The following is a 21,861-nucleotide window of genomic DNA, read 5'->3' as shown; positions in this document are numbered from 1 at the left end:
CCTAAGCAAATAAAGGTTTTCAGTTAAGAACATTTTGCCCTCTTGCTAGTATTTTCTATAATGCATCCCTCCAGCATGGCAGACAGGAAAACCTTAATGTATGGGGCTGCCAAGATAGTTTAAAACAAAACAAAAACAAAGAAAATTGAACAAAAACTTAGGGAGAGAGAAAAAGACAGCATTGGCATCAGTGAGGAGGCAGAAACAGACGTGTCCTGTTTCTTAACAGTATCTCGACTAAGTTTGCAAAGGGTAATGTCAGCAAAATTTATTGACAGCTGATGTGCGTGGATGTATCCAGAGATGGAGACGAAAGCTATAGCATCAAGAAATGCTCTTCGGGGGATATGACAGAGGTCTATAAAATCATGAATGGCATGGAGAAAGTGAAGAAGTGTTATTTACTCCTTCTCATAATACAAGAACCAGTGGCCACCCAATGAAATTAGCAGGCAGCAGGATTAAAACAAACAAAAAAGTACTTCTTCACACAATGCACAGCCAACCTGTGGAACTCATTGCTGGGGGATGTTGTGAAGGCCAAAATTATAATGGGTTCAGAAAATAATTAGATAATAATTATAATAAAATAAGTTCTTGGAGAATAGATACATCAATGGCTATTATCCAAGATGGTCAGGGAAGTAACCCCGTGCTCTGGGTGTCAATAAATCTCTGATTACCAGAAGCTGGGACTGGACGACAGGGGATGGATCACTTGATAAATTGCCCTGTTCTGTTCATTACCTCTGAAGCATCTGGCACTGGCCACAGTCAAAAGATAGGATACTCGGTCTGATCCAGTATGGCCGTTCTTATGTCTCACACATAGAAGTAAGGCTTCCTCTTAATAATGAACAACAGGGAGTCATCTTTATATGTCCCTGCTATGGGACCACTGATGTGAAAAAATAACCAGCTATGACTATGCGTGACAATAGCCATAAAACCATTCTGATAGTTAACAATTCATTTTCCTCCATTGAAAATATTGTTAAAATGTCTCCTGTAGGTTATCGTTGTACGTGACAGAATTTGTTTTTACCTTTTTCCTTTTAAAAAAACCTCTAGGAAATTTGTTTTTAATTAATAGAACACCTTAGCCCTATGCCATAGCACACAATATAAGATGAATAAAAGATTTCAAGTCAATGCAGCTCACTAAACTGAATACAAATTGTAAACATACAAAAATTAAATACACAAAATCAGTCCTTCCACCACAGTTAAAAAAGGTTATTTAGGTTGCAAATTCAAGTAGTATAAAGTTAGGATATGCTCATTTTAAAGTTGCCTGTGTGCCTTTAATTTGACCCCCTTGTGTGTATGCATTAGGATACAGTTTTTAATTACATGATCACATATATTTTCCATAGGACACGATATTCTATTCTATATAGGTTCTTAGGCTACCCTCTTCACTATAGTATCTGAGCACCTTCCAGCAGTGCATTAAACAACACGAGGAATATCTATCATGTATTTTGTTTTGGAAGTTGTGTGGTTTTCTTGTTTGGTTTTCAATAATATACACACACACACTCAGGTGACCAGATCACCACACTAAAATGTTGGGACACATTGGGGTGCCATCAGCCCCGCCCACAGCCCCCCCCCGCTCCTCACAGGCTCCGCCCCCACTCTGCTCCGCATCCCGCCCCCTCCCTGCTCAGGCCCCCCCCCACTGCACCCTTCCTCATCCCCCTGCCTGCCACTGGCTAGCTGTGTCCCTCCTCAGTCCCCCACCCACCACTCACCTTCCTGCCCGCTCTCTCGCCACTCGCCTCTTCACCCGCCTGCCACTCACCCCTACGGCACCGACTTCCCCTCTGCAGGGTGGGTGTTCGCCCACCCCCCACCTCTTCACCCCCTTCGCCCCACCCCCATTCCACCCCCCTTTCCCCAAGTCCCCACCCCTGCCCTGCCTCTTCTCCACCTCCTCCCCTGAGCACACCGCGTACCTGCTCCTCCCCCCTAGAAAGTGCTAAGCGCTGCCAAATAGCTGTTATGCGGAGGGAAGTATTGGAGCGGGGGAGGAGCAGGGATGCGGCACACTGAGGGGAGAAGGAGGCGAGGAGGGGGGAGCTTGGCTGCAATTTTTCCCCATGGGTGCTCCAGCCCGGAAGCACCCACAGGGTCAGCGCCTCCCTCCCGCTCGCCTCCTTACCTGAATATGGGGACAAACGGCGTCCTGATCATACATTGATTGGGATGCGGGACAAAGGGTTAAATATCGGGACAGTTCCGATTTTATCGGGACATCTGGTCACCCTAACACTCACTGCTATATGTTTATGTTAGAGAAGGCAAGGTAAAAAAAAAAAATGCACCTTGCATTTGGTGAGGAGATTTATGATGGTCCTTAATTCCTGGGGGAGTTGATTCCACAGTTGTGGACCAGCCCCCCAAAAAGTTCTGTCTTCTGCACAGAAGAGCTTTAGCCTTATTATAGAACAGGGATTGGCAACCTTTCAGAAGTGGTGTGCCGAGTCTTCATTTATTCACTTTAATTTAAGGTTTTGCGTGCCAGTAATGCATTTTAACATTTTTTAGAAGGTCTCTCTCTATAAGTCTATATATTATATAACTAAACTATTGTCATATGTAAAATAAACAAGGTTTTCAAAATGTTTAAGAAGCTTCATTTAAAATTAAATTAAAATGCTGATCTTACGCTGCCGGCCTGCTCAGCCCACCACCAGCCTGGGGTTCCATTCAACTAGGCTGGCAGCTGGCTGAGTGGGACCTGTGGCTGGGACCCCGGCTGGTAAGGGGCCGGCGGCCAGAACACTAGACTGGCAGCGGGCTGAGCGGGGTGGGCGACTGGGAACTCAGACCAGCAGTGGGCTGAGCGGCTCAGCCTGCTGCCTCTCAGTCCGCTGCCGGCTCGGGGTTCCGTCTGCCGGCTCCTGCCAGCCAAGGTCCCGGCTGCCAGCCCCGTTCAGCCCGCTGCCTGTCTGGGATCCCGGCCCTGCCCACATAGAGTGGGTACCTACCTTCTCCCTGGTTCTAGCCCATTCTCTTCCTCTCTCTCTGCACTGAGCTGAGGGTGAGAGTGCACTGAGCACAGAGCTGGGGGTGAAGGAGCAGGCTGGGGTGTAGGGTCTGGTCAGGAGCTAGAATGAGGGAGGGGGCTCAGGGTTGGGGCAGGAGGTTTGGGGGTGGAGGGCTTACCTGGGCAGCTCCCATTTGGTGCGAGGGGTGCAGGTGGGAATGTGGAGGTTTGGGGGGTGCAGGAGCTCCTGTTTGGTGCTCAGGGTGGGGGCGGGAATGTGGGGGGTGTAAGAATCAGGACATGGGGTGTGTGGGGAGGCTGGGCATGTGTGAGGGGTGCAGAAGTCAGGGCAGAGGGCTGGGGGCATATGAGGGAGCTGCAGGAGTCAGGGCAATGGGTGGGGGGGGGCTGGGTATGTGTGGGGGGTGCATGTGTGTGGGGTGCTGGAGTCAGGGCTGGGGCCATGGGGGGTGCAAGGGTCAGGGGAAGAGGCTGGGGTGTGGGGGGGTGAAGGGGTCAGGGCAGAGGGCTGGGTGTGTGTGAGGGGGGTGCAGGGGTCAGGGCAGAGGGCTGGGTGTGTGGGCTGGGGTCGTGGGGCTGGAGGGGACATGCCCTGATTCCACCCCCCTTCCCCAAGGCCCCGTCCCCACCTCTTCTCTGCCTCCTCCCTGGAGCAGTGAGCAAGCTGTGGCTCAGCTTCTCCCCCTCCCTCACCTCCCTCGCAAGGGCCATCAGCTGATGGACGGCAGGGAGGGAGAGGAGGAGGGGCGGGAACCCAGCACGCTGGGGGAAGAGGTGGGGGGAGCTTGCCAACTCAGCAGCAGCAGCCAACAGTACCAAGCTTCTTCACCCTGCCGGGGTGGGGTGGGGGGGAGGAAGAGCGGGCCGGGGTGGGCAGGATTTTTAATGGCACACTGCTGCCTGCCGGGGTCCCTGCCTGGGTTCGGCAGCGGGCTGAGCGGGGCCGGTGGCTGGGACCCGGCAGGCAGCAGCATGCCATTAAAAATCGGCTCGCGTGCCCTCTTTGGCACCCATGTCATAGGTTGCCGACTCCTGTTATAGAAAGTTCCATTGTGCCAGAGGAGCTAAGTTGTGAATCACAGACTTCATCCTGTCCCATTCACTCAACAGGTTGGATGCCCATGAGGGAGAATTCAAGCTGCCAAATTTATGGTGTTCTATGTATGTTCTATGGTGTTCTATGTATTTCCTAACTTTCTAGTACTTGTAGTTAGTATTTCCTAACTTTCTAGTACTTTCTAGTACTTCTAGTTCTAGTTACAACCTAACTCCTAAATAACATTTTTTTAATGTCGGGTTTTTTTATATTTCATATAATTTACATACACGTACTGTAATCTAAGATACAATATATATTGACAGTTTACAACAATATATACGTAAAACAATATTATAATCAAATAAGCTTGACAACGGAGTAGATTGGGCCACACACCACATAACAGACCACTTGGTATAAATACCAAGCTGAAGCAAACATCTGGCTAGGATTTCTATTTTTAATGTACAAATAACTGAGGATAAGAATATCATTTAGTCTATTAGCTTCTGGTGCAATAGTGACATTTTTCACTCTGTGGGTGAAATTCACCTGAGTGCAGAGAGGCCATCGCAAGAACCTATGGATTAATCTATTCCCATGTTAAGGGTTTAATTGGGATTTCAGTTGCTCATGAAGCCGTGGATGAGTTTTCTGCACTGGGTGAAATGCACTAATTCATAGTGATGGGCAGAGAGAGCAGACTTAACCGAAGAATGGTTAAGCTATAGAAGTACACTGAAAAAATGTACTAGCTGGTTTCTGGGTGACTGACCGTTCAGATACTCATTCTAAGGGACATTGTAAATGAGTATTTCTGGGTACTGCCAGTGCTTTGAAGAGTAAACGGGAGCGTGACAAGAATTTGACAGGTGCAACAACAGAGTTGGTGGAGCTTCAGAAAAATTCTATCCTTTGTTATAATTGTACACAGACAGAGCCATATAAAGCCCTTCGCTTTCTGAAATGCTCTGAAGGACAATAACGTCACCGTGTCAATGACAACCTTAGTGACAATAATAGTCGGCTCTTCTTAAAAGCTTCACGCAACCAGCCAACCGGGTTTAAATTTCCAACAAAAACCACCTTGACCATCACCAGGAAACTGTCTTAAAAATTCAGTGACTTAAAAAGGAAACTGAAATGACTAGCAAAGTAAGATTTTAAGAAATAGAAAGAAATTGGGACTATTTTTAGATCTGCTTCATTGATATTACTTAGAATTTGCTGCTTGGCTGCTGCCACTTTTCCGTATGAATAAATTAATGTGTTCTGAAGAGCATAATCTCATTTATAGACAAGGGCAAATAGCAAAAGGCTAATGGTGGTCTCTCTAGCCAGGGTGAAATGTACTGAGAGATGCCTCTAAAAACATATTGCACTGAAAAATGAGAAATAATATAACTGCTAGGACTATCCAATAAGCAGAGTAATTTAAACACAGCTACTGAGTTCAGGACTGTATTTCAACAATTGTAAAATAAATAAATGAATGAATAAATAGGGTAATTTTACAGACGGTGACTTGATTATTTAATCCGGGGCAGTTATGCCACATGAATACTTGCAAAAAAACCAAAGCAATTCGTATGTCTGGACTTCCACTGCCTGGCTTGTTGGGCAAACCTACTCACCGGGCATCACTCCTTTGATATCACTTTCAATGTTCATCTCGTTCTTGTTAGTGAAGTGAAGAATAAGTTTCCTGGATGCCTCAAATTGCTGTGTAGCCATCAGCCACCGAAGGGACTCCGGGAAAATACTTCAAGAGATACAAAATGTGTTAGTGGATGCTTCCAAGGATCTATCAACAGGCGGAAACTGCATTTGTCGACTTACACTATTTGAGAACAAAGAAAGAACATGGAAATGGTAAAGTAAGAATTGCCTGAACATTTTTTTTAAAAAATGTTTTTTTTTGCAAACAGTGCAAAAACAAAGGGTAAGATTCCCACTATGTAAACTATCTAGGGGTATTTAATATCTCACCCTCCCACCATGTTTTCTTTTATACAGATGCACATAGAAACCAATTCCTGTTGCATCACATCTTTTGTAAAATGGGGTAATAGAAAACAAAATAAGGCCGGGTAACAGGATTGTGCGCATTAGTACAATATACGAAAGGGTTGGGGAGACTTGTCTGCATGGTGAGTTAGTGTGTGGCAAGTCAGGGTGTGAATCTACAGTGCTCCAGCTCCCCATGTGCTAACTCTGTGTGGAGACTGATACAGCGCAATAAAAGTCCTGGAGTGTGGCTGTCGAAGTATCTAGATGCTGAGTTAGAGAGCAGCAAGCTGGCGCCCTGCAGATTCACACCCTGGCTTGCCTACCGCACACTAACTTGCCATGTAGAAAAGCCCTAGGAATCACTGTCAGCAAAAGCCACCAGCTGCCAACTGAGTAAAAGAGTGGGAGAGTTTCCAAATAGCAATTCTCACCCAGCGCTCTAGTTAAGGAAGTGACTGGAAGTCTTTTAAAGCTGGAGGGGGAAAATACCCTGTTGAACTTGTTTATGATTACAATGCAATGTTAATTTTGTTTTAAGGCAGATTGTTTAAAATTATCTGCAAAACACTATTTTTTCCCCTATAAGTCAAAAATTTCCAGCTTCATAAACAGATTTTAAGGTATTTTGACAGAGCAGTGATACGTATATTCCTAGTCTGGATAAATATGTAATAAGTAGCTTAACACTATGTTCAATTTTGTTACTACGAAAGCTCCCTTTAGTGAAAATAATATGGCTTTATTTGTGTGATATGCTGCATAAAAACACCCTATATGGGATACTCCTCTGTACAACAGTATCAAATATGGAATTAAGTCAAGTAAAACGGAATGCCACTTTGAATATAAATCTCACAGGAAACAGTGCTGAACCGTGTAGGGGAACTTCACACACTTACTTCTGATTTATTTACTAGCAAGAGTGTGAGAGGACACACCATATACGCTTAATACGTCATTATTCCTGAGGGTGGTGGATGAGCAACATTGGGAATACATCCACCTTTGATATGAACTTCAAAGAGCAATGTGGATATGAGTTCGCAGAAATCTGATTTACATTGTACCTCAAGAAAGGACAGAATATATGAAAAATATCAGTTTTACCTGCATATAGCAGCGTGTACTATAAAGAAAGTCAGAGTAAATGATCTAGGGGTACTGCTTGGCCTTGAAAATCTATTAGTATCTAACCAAATCTAAAGGTAAGACTTGTGCAAGTTTGGAGAACTAACAGATTGTCTGATGAAGGGTAGGCTGTTTAAGAGATGCAGGCTTAACACAGATTAGTAGTAGATGTCGTCAGAAATTACTAGTTCACATATGAAAGCTCTGATAAATCAGGAACTAAGAGGCAGCTGGTGTGGATGTCATTAAAAACAACAACAAAAAACCCTTGCTGTCAACTATGTCTCTGATCCGACCTGCTGCCCCACGACCTATATCCAATGAGGAGGAACTAAAAAGCATTTGATCAGATACAGGTGTTTAAGCAATAATCACGAAAGGACTCATATGCTGCAATACAAAACACACAATTTTGTACCATGAATACAACATTTTGGGGGTGGTTCTCCTGAAAAATATATATTTTTCATAGCGTTCTCATTTATTTCCATTAAATGTAGACATTCACCCTAAATCTCTGTCTTAACTATTAACCTTCTCTATATTTTCAAATCCATTTATTTTCATACTGAGCCAAACAGGCATGTGCGGGACTTTACAAAGCACACAGCTGAAATAGGTCCACAAGATTTGCGGTCTTCTCCCTGGTATAGGCCTCAATTTCTCTTTGCCTTTAACTCAGTAAGTATATTTAATCTTCTAGGGCATCTGATGACACAGTTTGTGTAACAGATGCATTGTAAAATAAAGTTATACTAGTCAGAAATTCCACCACAGTGCGGTGACCTTTGTCACCAATGCAGTCTCAACTCTTATGTACGTAAGGGAGCAGGGTGACAAAGGAATGGAGTAAAGGAGCTGAACCATAAAACAGCCGCCATTTCAGGTTAATACAGTCAAGACATCACCCTTGGCTTGAATGCAATCCTAGATGAAGAAAAAGCATATGGATTTTATGCATTAAAATAAGGAGAATGAAAAGGAAAAATGACCTCCAATCCAACGTGTCGAAGAACAGTAAGTAAGTATTGCAAATAGGAGAGCCATTCCCTTTGACAGCTCATTATACTGCATTGATATCATGTGTCTGCCTCAGCAAATTTTCGAGCAGAACATATTGTTGTGGAAATGGCACATTTTGCAAATCGACTCAAAAAAAGCCACTGAATGCAACACACCATCCACTGTTTTGCCCTTGATAGCTGGCAGCAATAGCTGTTACTCTAATGATCCTTTGGAACAGTCCGCTTAGTAACTGAACAAAAGCCACCAGAAAAACCTTTCGTAGCGAAGTCCTATTTGTACAGCAACTGCTGGAAAAGGATGGTGTTAATGGCTCTGAAGACGGTTTCCATGGTAGAAATTCCTTCCAAGTACCAAAGCATCATTTTTTGTCCCAATTTTTCCATGCTGCATCATGGATTATTATTTATTTTCAATAATTCTTTCCGATAGTGGCTAGAATGATTTAGGAGCTCTCCAGCAGAGAAGAGGGCAGTTTCCTTGCCTTGTGCAGCTCACAGTCCAAAGGACAGACAAGTAAATTATTCCCACTCACCCTACCCATCAATCATGTATGTTTTCTGAATAATGTAACTGAAAAGGAAGGCTGAGAGTCAACTCACCCACATGTGGGGCCTGATCCCACAAACACTTAGTTTAACTTTACATATGTGAGTAGTTCCACTGACTTCAAGAAAAGGAGGGGTGACAGTTTCAGATTCACTCTGGCTCCTGCTCACCCTCCACAACATTCCCCTCACATACATTTGGAAGGTGAGAGCCCCAGTGCCAAAGAGATCATTGGGGTGGTGAATAAACAAGATGTTAGTAAAGAGGGAGTTAGAAACAAGAAGGGAGGGAGAGAATGAAAGAAGGTAGAAAGGAAGAGTATAGTGGCAATTGGGGAGAGAAAAGTTAGGACAGAGGGGAAAGAAACTAAAAATAATGGTCAGGGTCAAACTGTTTAAAAACAGATACCCATTTTGCGTACACAGTGCTGGCAATTATGTATGAAAATGGGGTGACTGCACTAGAAAGTGGCTAGCTGGCTGCTCAGCCAAATCACCGTATTTGGGCATACAATCATGCAACACACTGCAGAGCTGGGCTAGGGGCTGTTGCCACCATTTCACTGAGCAGCTGGTCACCATCCTTCTCCTGGAGCTAAACCACACTGTGCCCAATTCTGCTTACACCAAAGAGGGGTGGAGGCAAGGAGAGCAAGGAGCACTCACCAGCTGGCCTACAGCCTACTGGGCACAACAGCCCCTGTTGTCAGAAAGCAGGCAGTGTTTCTCAGCAGCTGCCACAGCAAAATAGGCCTGGGCACTGAAACATGAATAAGCCCTGAAGCAGTTGTAGCCATAATGAGACAGCTGGCATCTATATTTGGCAAGCACAGGAAAATCTTCAGGGCTGAGGTTTTAAAAAACATACACACACATCTACCTCTTCAGAGACACTCACTTCCTCAATACCTGTGTAAGTATCTTGTCCCCAACTGTATAAAGGTGATATTTTCCTCTATGAGGCTCCAAGCCAATAAGTAATAGCGAGCAGGTGGACTGCTGCATGGAGCCTCCATGTGGACAGTCTGCCTGTGCACTAACAATTGCAGGATTGGGGTCTAACACATCTAACCTTAACTGAACACTTCCTTTTGGAGTAAGATGATTCAAAACAAAATATTTCAAAGACTGGACAGGCTACAGCTTCCAACCTGTGCAGCCTGTCAGGGACATAAACTGGAAAAAGAAGAGAGGAGAGGAGAGGGTAAAAGGATTTCCAGTCCTCCAAGATCTTTGTTTTGGTCATTCAGGAGCAAACAGAAAGAAAAGTGTCTCATTCCCTTGTAGCTTGTGTACAATTCCAGCACTGGACATGCTCAAGCCCAAAGGCAAAAGACTTCCAGTTGCTCTATTTGCTCAGTCTGATGAGCAACAGCAGGAGATAGAAGACACCAAAAAATAGAAGATAAAAATCAGGGATTACATGCATCTTGAGGTCCTCAAATAAACTTCCCTAATTACTTTGTCTCAACTCCAGGAGATTAAACAACATATTAAGTTAAAATTCTCTTTTAAATATTTAATGCATTTTACTTTTCTTTTACTGTTTCAATTTCAGTTGTGTGAACTCACACAGGGACTTGTCAGACTTGTGGCGTGCACGCACACAGGTGGGATTTTTGCAGCTCTGACTTCCAAACTTTAGGCAGCATGATGGGAAACTTGAAAGCAAAAAAAAAAAAGCAAGCAAACAAAACAGAGAAGTTAGCCCTGAAGCCTGATTTCACATCTCTAGTTCGCTACAACTGTATCTCCTTGCATTGGCTTAAATTAGGATAGTAAAAGAATGTTTACAAGTAGCTGCTTTGCCAACATCTTTTCAGAATACAAACAAAATAGGAAATTTTTCCATTTTCTTTCATTTGCTCTATTGTCAAACTGCTGCTCCTCCCTAGGGTTACCCCCTTTTCAAAAGGCAAAAGTGGGACACATGCAGGAACCCCACCCCATCTGTGGCCCCACCCCCTGCTCTTCCTCTTTCCCTAGGAGCCCACCCCCTAGCCATGCTGGAAGCCAGAGCTGGGCCATGGTAAGAGCCACCCTGGAGCCCGGGCTGCTGTGGGCAGCCCAGAACACTCCATCTGCCCTGGGTAGGGGTTAGGTGCCCAAGAGCAGTCCCTAGCCCGTGTTCCCACCTGGGGGAGTGCTGCCAGGGCAGGTGGAGGGTTTGGGGCTCCCCACAGTGCCCAGAGCTCCCTGGGTGGTTCTTACTACTGCCTGGCTCCAACTTCTGGTCTGGCTGGGGGGTGAGGCCTCATGGCCAAGTGGGGCTAAGGCCCACCTCAGCCCCACCCAGGAAGAGACTGACACGGAATCCGGGACAAATGCTGTTCCGGAGTCACTCAGCTGAGAATCAGGGCTTGAACTCTGCATTTTGGGACTGTCCCGCCTAATCTGAGATGGGTAGTCACCCTCCCACATCTTCTCCTCTAGTCAGATGGGGAAAAACCGGTTGTTAGCTTTGGCAAAGTTCCCCTTTTTTACCTCACCCATCCCATCTTTCCCTTTGGAGTACTCTCTGTAAAGAGCTTAAAAAGTTTTCTGCTAAGGGTAATTGATTAGGGTTGGTCAGTTTCCCAGTGCCTAAAGCTGAGCTGGCTGCAGTCAGATGATTGGTAGACTTCCTTTCCTTCTAGAGTAAAGGTAAAACAAGCCCTTTACCCACAGAAAAAACAGAAGAGGGAAAAACTAGAATTACTGTCAGTTTCTGGTTTCAGTGTGTAGAAGTTCTTGCTGCTGTCCATGCAGAGACCACTGGGAGAGAGGGAAGGAGCATGAGGAGCATTGAAACAACAAAACAACAATCCTTAACAGCAAGGAAAAAGTCAAACCACAGAAAAAGTCTAAAGGAGTTTTTTAAAAAGGGAGAGGGGAAGGGAAAAAACACAGAAAGGAGGACAGGAGAGATACAGTAAAACGGAGAGAATGCAGAAAGGAGGAAGGAGATACACAAGTGAAGATGGGGAAGGGAGAAGATGCCTTTTAGAATTTTTGCACTGGGTGTCACTGGCACACAAATACTGCTGCAGCCAGTGCCAAAGATTTCAAGGCATACTTGGGAGTGTGACCCCAGCCTGCAAACAGAGTAAATGGTACCAGTGGACTGCAATCAGGGCTGTCCCAAGCCATTCTGGTGCCCTACGCAGCCCCCCCGTGGGGGGGGAGGGGGAGAAGGGCTGGCCCCAGGCCTCCGCGGGAGGGCAGGAGCAGGCTTGGGGGGGTGGGGGGGGAACCACCCCACAGCACAAGCCAGCGGAGTGGAGTGGGTTGGGGCCGGGTCGCTCAACTTCCTGTCTCCCGGTGAGTGCAGGGTCTGGCCCCACCCAGCACTCATGGGGCGGCGGGAAGTGGAGTGACCCGGCCCAGCCTGCTCTGCTCTTCTCCCCTGGCTCCAAGCCTTGGGAATTGGGGGGCAGGGTGAGAACCGCCCCCCAGCACTCATCGGTGGCATGGCTGGGGTCAAGTTGCTGCACTTCCCACCGCTGGTGAGTGAAGGCCCAACCCTTGCTGCAGTCCTCAGGGGAGTGGGGGCAGAGCAGGGGCAGGAATAGGCAGGGCAGGGGCTTTGGGGAAGGGGTGTAGTGAAGGTGGGGCTGGGGCGGAGCAGGAGCTGGAGCAGCACGCAGCTGCAATTTCCTGGTGCCCTATCAGCTGCGTAGTTTGTGTATGGGTAGGCGTCGGCCCTGACTGCACTAGAGTAAACTGTGTTTGCACCAGGGGGTTGCATCAGGGCAACCAGTTAAAATTCAAGCTGCTGCATTTGAGGAGAATGGGGAAAGGATAAATCTCAGCTTATGGCACTTGTGCACCTACACCCAACGCAGCTAGCCCTTTTCACAACCTTAACAGTTAGTTAGTATGTCGGGTTTCTTTGTTTTAATTATTAATACACTTGCTGACCTTCAGGACAGCCAGTTCCAGGAAGCATCTAATACCAAAAAGAGGAAACAGAAAGCCTTCTGTATCCTGGTGATCTGAAATCTGTGCCTAAGTGCATAGTTAGGACCCTGACTTCTTTCATGTACATGCCTTTAAGTGCATTTCTCAGAGCTGGCTTACGCACAAACTTCTATGGTCTTCCACATGTCTAGGACTATCCAGATTCCACAGCTCTGTCATTGACTATTACAGGCCTTGCACCCCTGCACTTTTGTATAGAGCTGCTCCGCTCCCTCTCAATAAGTATTTTGCTCCAAGCTCTATCTGTTTAGGTATTACACAGCCCATGACAGCATGGTATCTATAATACAGGGTGAGGGGGGAGCAAAGCAAGCACAGAGATGGAAGAAGATTAGACCCAGAGATGTATGAGGGAAGTGAACAGCACTCTCAGAGTAGGAGAGGGATCAGGGATCACAAATCAGGGGGGAAGATGAGGGAGGAGACAATATGGTAGGTCACAAGACCTTTCTACTGTTTAGCTGATTACTTTGTGTGGGTAATTAACAAGCGACAAGGAAGGGCAATTTTCAAGTTTTCTTTTGTTACAATTAAATGTAAGTTCACTGCCCCCCACCCCCTCAACTATGCACACAGTACGTGCCCAATTAACTACTCTCCTACACCCTAGTTGAGAGGAAAGGAACTATAAAAATGATACCACCTTATCTGCTTCATAAAAGGAGCATCCCACTTAAAAAGATGTGACAGGTGAGAGGTATGCATGCAGCATACGTGTACTGTACACCCAGCATAACTAAACAAATCTTTTCAGTCCCTTTCTGCTCGTTCAAGAAAAATCAGACTCCACAAGTTTTGATACTTTGGTTATTGCTACCATTATCATACCGTATAAGCAGGTCCTAATCCTACCTTCCTTCCATCCTTCCCCTCCTGTTTTCAATGGGATTTACAGGTGCATATCCAAGGGCAGAATTTGGCCAGTAGCAAAACCATAGGAACATAAGAACGGCCATACTGGGTCAGATCAAAGGTCCATCCAGCCCTGTATCCTGTCTACCGACAATGGCCAATTCCAGGTGCCCCAGAGGGAGTGAAACTAACAGGTAACGATCAAGTGATCTCTCTCCTGCCATCCAGCTCCACCCTCTGACAAACAGAGGCTAGGGACATCATTCCTTACCCATCCTGGGTAATAGCCATTAATAGACTTAAATTCATGGAGGTTATCTAGTTCTCTTCTAAACCCTGTTATAGTCTTAGCCTTCACAACCTCCTCAGGCAAGGAGTTCCACAGGTTGACTGTGCGCGGTGTGAAGGAGAATGCACCTTGTGCGGGGACACCTGGGGGTGGCTATTGATTCAAGGAGGTCGGGGCCAGCAAGTGGAGCATGACAGGACTTGTTGAGGAGCTCCTGTCCTCATGCCTTGCGAGAGGCCGCTTCCCACCCCAGCCATTGGCATCTGCTTTTCAGGACACAGTCACTCCCAAAGGGATGAAGAAAGGCAGATGAGACACCCCCGAGGCTCCTGCAAATGGCCTCTGAGACTGGCCTCATCTTCCCTAGTTTGGCTTGGTGGGGGTGTGCATTTCTTCCCAGCCTGCACTGGATCCTTTTTAGCAGCACTATGGACCAAAGGAGATGGAAGAAAAGGAGCGATGTGATAAATTCCGGCTGGTATAAATTCCAGCTGGTATCCTGATGCGAAGAGGATTTAAATCTTATTTTGATATTTTTGGGGAGGAGACAGAGGGAAGGAAATACCCCAACAGCAACTTTTTATGGGGTTGGGGAGGAAGGGGAAAAATGTTACAGATCCCTACGTGATTTTTCCAAGCAATCAATTGCTAAACAAACTGAAGCACCAGAGGAGGGTTTTCCAGCTGGGAGCAGGATTTGCCTATAAAAGAAGGGATCAGTGGGCTCTTGTTTTGATTGTGGAGGGGGGGAGAAACTTCAGACTCCTCTGTTTCTCACCATCTTCCCCACAATTACCCTACGAAAAAATGAGTTGCGTGCCATAAAGGCCTTTGTTTAGTCTGGGATAAAAGGTTAAGATTTCCAACTCCCATTAATGGCAGCAGGGCCTTTGCATTGAGTTTACCGGTAGTGAATCAAATTCTGACATGGCAGTGTTTATAATATGAAAAAAAGTCTCTTTACACAGAAGTTTGTTTTGTTGGTTTGTTTGGTGCGTTATTATGCTAGTTAATCATCTCTCTTCCTAAAAAGAAAAGGAGTACTAGTGGCACCTTAGAGACTAATCAATTTATTTGAGCATAAGCTTTCGTGAGCTACAGCTCACTTCATCGGATGCGAATACAGACTAACACAGCTGCTACTCTGAAACCTCTCTTCCTAAAGGACAGTTAAACACTATCAAATAAAATACTTGTAAAGGATGGTATTGGTATTGTACACTAGCAATATGTACGGTTTAAAACAGGAATTGTTATGCTACAATGTATTCCGGCGTAGAATGACTGAACAGCAGTGAACATTCAGCCAATACAACTGATGAAGGGTAGGAAGTAAAATAAAACAACAGATTAGGTAAAACTAACATTTGATAAGGTACACATGCTAAAACGCACAGACCAGGAGACACCAACTCAAAGCGGCACCAGATCCTCTCAAAACAGATGCAAAACCTGCAGACATATCTCCACTGCTACAGTGATCAACACTCCCCACAACACAACTTTCAAGATCCATGGATTCTACATGTGCCCTTCACAACGTGTACCTCATCCAGTGCACTAAATTCCCCAACAACAACTATGTGAAACCAGACCATAACTACGCTCTTGAATGAACTCACACAGGAAAGTGATAAAAGACAAAAACACCCTATCACCTGTGGGTGAGCACTCTCACAAAACCATCACTCCATAGCTGACCTATTGGTCCTCATCCTCAAAGGAAACCTGCACGACACTTTCAAAAGACAAGCCTGGTGTTTAAATTCATAACTTTGCTAGACACCAAAATACATGGACAAAACCGAGACACCAGATTTATGGTTTACTTCAACAATCTGTAATCCATTAACTCCCTCTTTTTGTCCTGTGACTGCAGAGGTGTTAACGAGCCACTTTACCTTACAACATTTGCTAACTACCTATGCTAAACAATCTCCTCCACTTTGTATTTCGCTGCCACACGCTAAGTACCTTGCCCAGACCTGAAGAAGAGCTCTATGTCAGCTCAAAAGCTTGTCTCTCTCACCAACAGAAGTTGGTCCACCCACATTGTCTCTCTAACATCCTGGGACTAACACAACTACATTGCACAGCACAGATAAGGGCATGGCTACACTTGCAGATGTAGACACTTTGAGTTAAACCAGCCTTCGGAGAGTGCAGTAGGGAAAGCGCTGCAGTCTGTCCACACTGACAGCTTCAAGCGCGCTGGCGTGGCCACATTTGCAGCGGCATTAGGAGTGGTACATTATGGGCAGCTATCCCAGCACGCAAGTGACTGCAACATGCTTTTCAAATGGGGGGGAGGGGGTGGAGTGTGACGGGGAGTGTGTTGTGTGTATGTGGGGTTTTTTTAGGGGGGGGCTGGGAGCATGTCAGCATGCTGTCTTCTAAGTTCAGACAGCAGCAGACCCTGCCCACTGCCTCTCTCTCACACACACAGCATTCTACACTAATGGTTGCTTTGTCTCGGAGCAGATAAGCATGCCGGGAGTCAGAAACGGAGCTTTCAAAGGGCATATCCACATTCCTGCAACAATTCCAAAACAATGACAAGAGTGGTCACTTGACTTAAGGGGATTATGGGACATTTCCGGAGGCTGTTCAGAGCGCAGTAATGCAACATCTTGTTCACACTGATGCCCGGGTGTTTCAGCCAAGGCACACCAAGCGTTAATCTTCTCACCGAGGTGGAGAACCAGGAGCGCTGTAGCCGTGGAGTCCGGGTGCTCTACGTGCCTTGCCAGTGTGGATGGGTAGTGAGCTAGGGCACCCGGGGCTCCTTTATTGCGCTGTAATTCGCAAATGTAGCCAAGCCCTAAGGCAGTGTAGATTTTAACACTAAGCGGATTGAGTGAGAAGCCTCGTGGGAGCCTTAGGATACTTCCCAGCATGGGTAGATGGACACACACTGGCTTTGCTTGAGCAAGCATGCTAAAAATAACAGCATGGCTGTTATGACATGGACAGTGGCTCAGGCTAGCCACTGGAGTATAATCCTGCCTGACCCCCTGGGTCTGGACTCAGGTGGCTTCCCTGAGCCACTGCCTACGCCATCATGGCCACACTGTTAATTTTAGTGTGCTACACATCTGTCTCCCCAAGATGAGAAATACCCTCCCAGCTGCTGTGCAGAGACCCTCTCAGGGAGCATGAGCTCAGCACATGTTAAGGGCAATGTACCTTGTCTACACTAGATTTAAAATGGGCTAGTTTGCACGTTGGCCAATACATGCTAACATCATTGCTTTAAATCCTAACCTAGCCCAGGCCAAAGAGACTGAAGGGGCAGGCAAGAACCAAGCTCTGGGTTTGAGGGGAAAACTTGACTTTAGAAACACGGATCTCCAAGGACTAAGGCTGCGGCACAATTGTCAACACCCTGCTGGTGAGAACCTATTTTTCTTCTAATTTTTTATCCTTGGTGACTGCAACATGTCCCCTCCCCAAAGTAGTATGAAGCACATATGGCAGCTCACCAAAGCAGAACTCTCCTCTCCCTCCCACCCACTACTGGGAAAGTAAGTAGAGGAAGCTACCTTAGAGGGTAAGAGTTTTTTTCTTCTGAAGCTTGGTTTCAGATTTACCTATTTGCTGAAGGAGACATTTTATAACTGTGAAAAAGAAAAGCTCGATACAGACTATAATAATCCCAGATATCAAAACCACCCCATAACCCAGCCTTAGTAGCGAGCATCTTTACAAACAAGAAACAAGGCGGAAATACTTACACCCAGTAAAGCAACATCAGCAGGAAGGGGCAGATGATGACGGCCTGGAGAACCTGCCAGTCCCTGCAGAGGGCAGCCAGCCCTGGCATGAGGAACTGTCCTGCCATTGCAATGAAGCTTGCCACCATGGTGACCATGAACCGGTGCCCAGGAGGACAGAGTTCTATTCCTGAAACAAAAAGGCACATGCAAAATTTGAAGGTCAACGCAAGGACATTTTTTTTGCGATCCCTAATGACAGAGGAGCTCATTAATCATTTATTATCGCACTGGAACCAATGTACTACCATCAATCACAATTTTTTTAATTTGATCTACCAAGTGGATACAACAGTCTGTTTAGAAAGTATTTCACTCAGTCCTGGGCTCAAGAAAATATTTTACTGAAGACTTATGGCAAGTAAAAGCTCACATGTCCCAAAGATTTAGGGCCCAATCCTGCAAGATGCTGAAAAACCCCCAGAGGTGCCGAGTGCCTTCAATTCCCATTGAATTTCATGGGAGTTGCGAGTGCTTGGCACTTTGCAGGATCTAGCCCTCCAGCCACTATAGAAAGCCACCTTCCTCCAAATTTATCATGCTAGTACTCAATCCCATTTCAAATTGGACTTTTCGGTGCTGTTTCCCCCTCACCCCCGGGGATCTCACTCAACTTTCAGCAAGACCGCTTCCCATCTGTCCCTTTCTTCCCTCTTCAGTGAAATCCATCACCACTGACATCATCAGTAATCTCAGCAGCCCTTATGACACAGGGTTGCTTGATAAAACTCCTTAAAATCCTTGGATTCTGGATAGTTGAAATGAAGCTGGATCTAGCAGAATCACATTTTCAAAATCAACAGAAATGTAACAATAAAACTGGTTCAGATCATACAACTACATCCTAATGTTGATCGATTTTTTTTTCCAGCTAGAACTACAGTGGCACCCTGCAATCTACACTTTCTGCTTGTCTACATCCGCTTCCACGGGTTAATCTTGAGGCATAATAAGCCTGCCACAAATACTTATTGTGCAGCCCTTATTTGCAAGTGGAAATAGATACATAAGCTAGAAAAATGTCTGTCACCATGATAGCATTGACAAAGGCAATGTGCTTTTCCCTGGAACTCTGCCAGTTATTTTGTTGTTAAAATTATTATGAAATGATTAAGATGATGGATAATGGAAAACCGGGGGAAGGGGAGAAGAGGGAGATAAAATGTCTTCATCAGAGGCCAAGTTGTATGTGGGATGGGGATTTGAGCAGAACGTTTATCACATTGTTCCAAGGCTAGCAGGTTATTGCTGGAACAGGAACGTTGCCAACCAATACCAAGGAAAATGTATCTGTAGTGAAGCAGTCAGAATTTTCATTATCCCAGCCACAAACAAACCACAACCCAGTTCTGGCGGTGGGGAGAGGAGGAGGAAAAATAAACCCCAAACACACTGACTGTTGCATATAAAAAGGATTTTACAGTTTAATTAGTAAAACAAGATTAAACACAGAGCTCCCATCACATTAATATGGCATCATTCCCAGTAATGAAGTACACTGGGCTTAACCAATTCCATTTTTTCCTTGGTGGGCAGGTGTCCTCTAAGTTATGTTTTTATAGCCTTTAAGCATAAAGCTATTTTGTTTTTTAAATTAAACATCATAGTCACTCACACTCCACTATTCTTTCAGTAAGTACAAGTAGATTTGTTGCTTTAGAAACAAAAAAATCTGCATTAGACAGGTGCAAGTTCAACTTTCCAATGGCTGAGCTTTGGTGAGTGTCAGTTATGGAAAGTTGCAGAAATAAGATCAAGTTTTTTATGAAGTCAGAAAGATGTGTCAAAATTGTATAATTGCATTTCTGACTCAGTGGGGCATAATTGATGTAACTGTCCATTTGCAGTAACTATTGATTGTATAAAAAAAGCAAAGAACTTCAGAGAAGAAAACAAGCAAAATAATCTCCGGGCTATCATATATGTATGATCAAGTTGTTCCCACTTCTCTGGAGAAGATGAAAAATTGCCATAGTTACTGGATTAGCATGACTTTCAAGTAACATTAGCACAAACTCGATGTGTCTATTAAATATAGCATCACTAATGCAAATAAAAAAAAAAGGAGTACTTGTGACACCTTAGAGACTAACAAATTTATCTGAGCATAAGCTTTCGTGAGCTACAGCTCACTTCATCGGATGCATGAAGTGAGCTGTAGCTCACGAAAGCTTATGCTCAAATAAATGTGTTAGTCTCTAAGGTGCCACAAGTACTCCTTTTCTTTTTGCGAATACAGGCTAACACGGCTGCTACTCTGAAACCTCCAAATATAATATACATTAGATCAGTCTCTTGACTTCCCAAAGATCTGTGGCATCAGTCTTAAAAGATACAAGAAGCTACAATAGTAGTTCTCAGCAGACACCTGGCAGACCAGCATTCTTGACCCTGTCAACAAGGCAATCTAAACATCACTGTGTCAAAGAGAAGGGCTCTCACAATACCGCACTAATATCTGACACTGTGATGAATAAAAGACCCTTCAGCCCACACAGGGCACCACTGACTTCATGTGACTCCATGCAGACTCAGAGGTATGCCCACACATATCCATTGCAGTATGGAGGTCTAACTTACCCCATCCATAGTATGAACGTATAACAGAACCTATGTTTCTCCCATTTAGCTAAGAGTTTCCTAATCTATTCCTTTGGGGGAGGAGTGCTATGTAGCCTGTTCCCATTAATTCAAACTAAAGAGAGTCACTGTAATCACACCCCCCCAACCCCCCGCACACACCCCTTTTGTTTTTGCCACATACACTACATGGTACTGTCATAAGGGGTCTTTCACCTCAAGAGTGCCTCCTAGTGTCCGGGTGTGGTGCTACAGGGATTTTTCTTAACCTAGAGTCCATTCAGTTATCCCTGTGCCACAACAGTCTGAGATATGTGGCCAGGTCTCTGCTCAGTCCGTTCCCCTTCTGGGGTTAACAGAAAAGTCCAGAAAATAGAAATTCAAAATCAGAATGTCCTTCAAGCCTGTCTTCTGGCCTCTATCTGGCATTTGCTGTTCCTGGCTTCTTTTATTCCTGATACCCGTGTTTTTCCTCTTGGCCTGGGGGAGAGGGAACCCAGGCCCACTTTCTTCTCTGGATTCCTGCCCAGGGACCCTGTTTAGACGACTAACGACCATTCCTTCAGTCCCTTCACCATTTTCCCTTGGCTGCTCTCACCTTTACCTCTCTCATAAGTATTTTTACAAGATATGCAGATTCTGCTGCCCCTGCCCTGAGCGTGGGGTTCCTCACAGCTTCTCCTGGGACCAGCTACAGAAGAATTTCCTAAAAGCCAGTCTCAGCTCTTTCCTATGGCAGCTAGATTGTACTGCTAGCAGTTCTCTGCCCCGGCCTTAAACCAGTGGTTCCCAAACTTTTTATGCCGTGCCCCCTTTCACCCGTAATGTGATCTGCCCACCCCCTACCCGCCCTGGGAGCTGTGATAGGGAGCCGGGACCGGGTGAGGGGCCACGTCTGGAACTGGAGCCAGGGACTGGGGCCAGTCTAGGGCCAGAGCTGCAGTTGGGGGCCGAGGCTGGCAGCGGGAGCGGAGCCGCAGCCAGGCCAGGAGTCAGGGACCAAGGTTGCGGCTGGAGGCGGGGCTGGGGCCAGAAGCGGGACCGCGGGCAGAGTGGGACTGGGTGGCGCTCCCTCCCCATCCCCTGTGGAGGCTAGCCCAAGCCTTGCCGTGCGCCCCCCGAACATTCCTCCACACCCCTTAAGCGGACACTCTCCCCCAGTTTGGGGACACCGCCTTAAACAGTCAGTATCAGTCTCCTCTAAATAGGTGTTCCCTCGCACTGGGACTGGGTTTGTATTCCAAGAGTCTCTTTGCCTTAGAGTATATTGTCTTTCCCTCCTTCAAGCAAGTGTTCCCTTCAGCCCTTTTTCTGGATCTGGGGTTTGTGCGTGTCAGGCCTCTTGCCTTACACCTTAGTTAGTTGCAAGGCTTTTGCCAGCTTCCTTCAGCCCAACACCCTTCCCAACTAGCCTTCCAAAATGGAGGGTTCAGTAGGCCAGCCTTTTCCTATCAGTATCGGTTGGCTGCATGGGAGGAGGCAGTCTCTATGCTTCTCCCAATCCTTCCCAGTTGATGAGGTGAGAGGGGACCCTTGCCCTGCCTTTTGTTTCAGGTCATTAAAAGGTAAATCCTCCAGATTCCTTCCCTAATCACCATTCCCAATCCCAGGACCCTTAGGCCTCTACATATATCCACTGGACC

The 21,861-nt window shown here is 45.9% G+C and overlaps 1 protein-coding gene across 2 annotated transcripts in view; it reads right to left on the bottom strand.

Annotated features, from left to right (window-relative positions):
• The window catches only part of SLC22A23 (solute carrier family 22 member 23), a 161,805-nt gene that overhangs the window by 28,850 nt on the left and 111,094 nt on the right, over nucleotides 1-21,861 (bottom strand). For both annotated transcript variants that reach the window (XM_074944930.1, XM_074944931.1), the window contains exons 4-5: nucleotides 17,600-17,768; nucleotides 5,690-5,817 (exon numbers count right to left, since the gene is read on the bottom strand). In XM_074944930.1, coding sequence (XP_074801031.1) covers nucleotides 5,690-5,817; nucleotides 17,600-17,768 — 297 coding nt within the window. The remainder of the gene's footprint in view (nucleotides 1-5,689; nucleotides 5,818-17,599; nucleotides 17,769-21,861) is intronic.

Source organism: Natator depressus, chromosome 2, assembly GCF_965152275.1.
Source record: "Natator depressus isolate rNatDep1 chromosome 2, rNatDep2.hap1, whole genome shotgun sequence".
Taxonomy (NCBI): domain Eukaryota; kingdom Metazoa; phylum Chordata; order Testudines; family Cheloniidae; genus Natator; species Natator depressus.
Note: the sequence above shows the minus strand (reverse complement) of the source record. Positions and strands in the feature narration are given on the sequence as shown.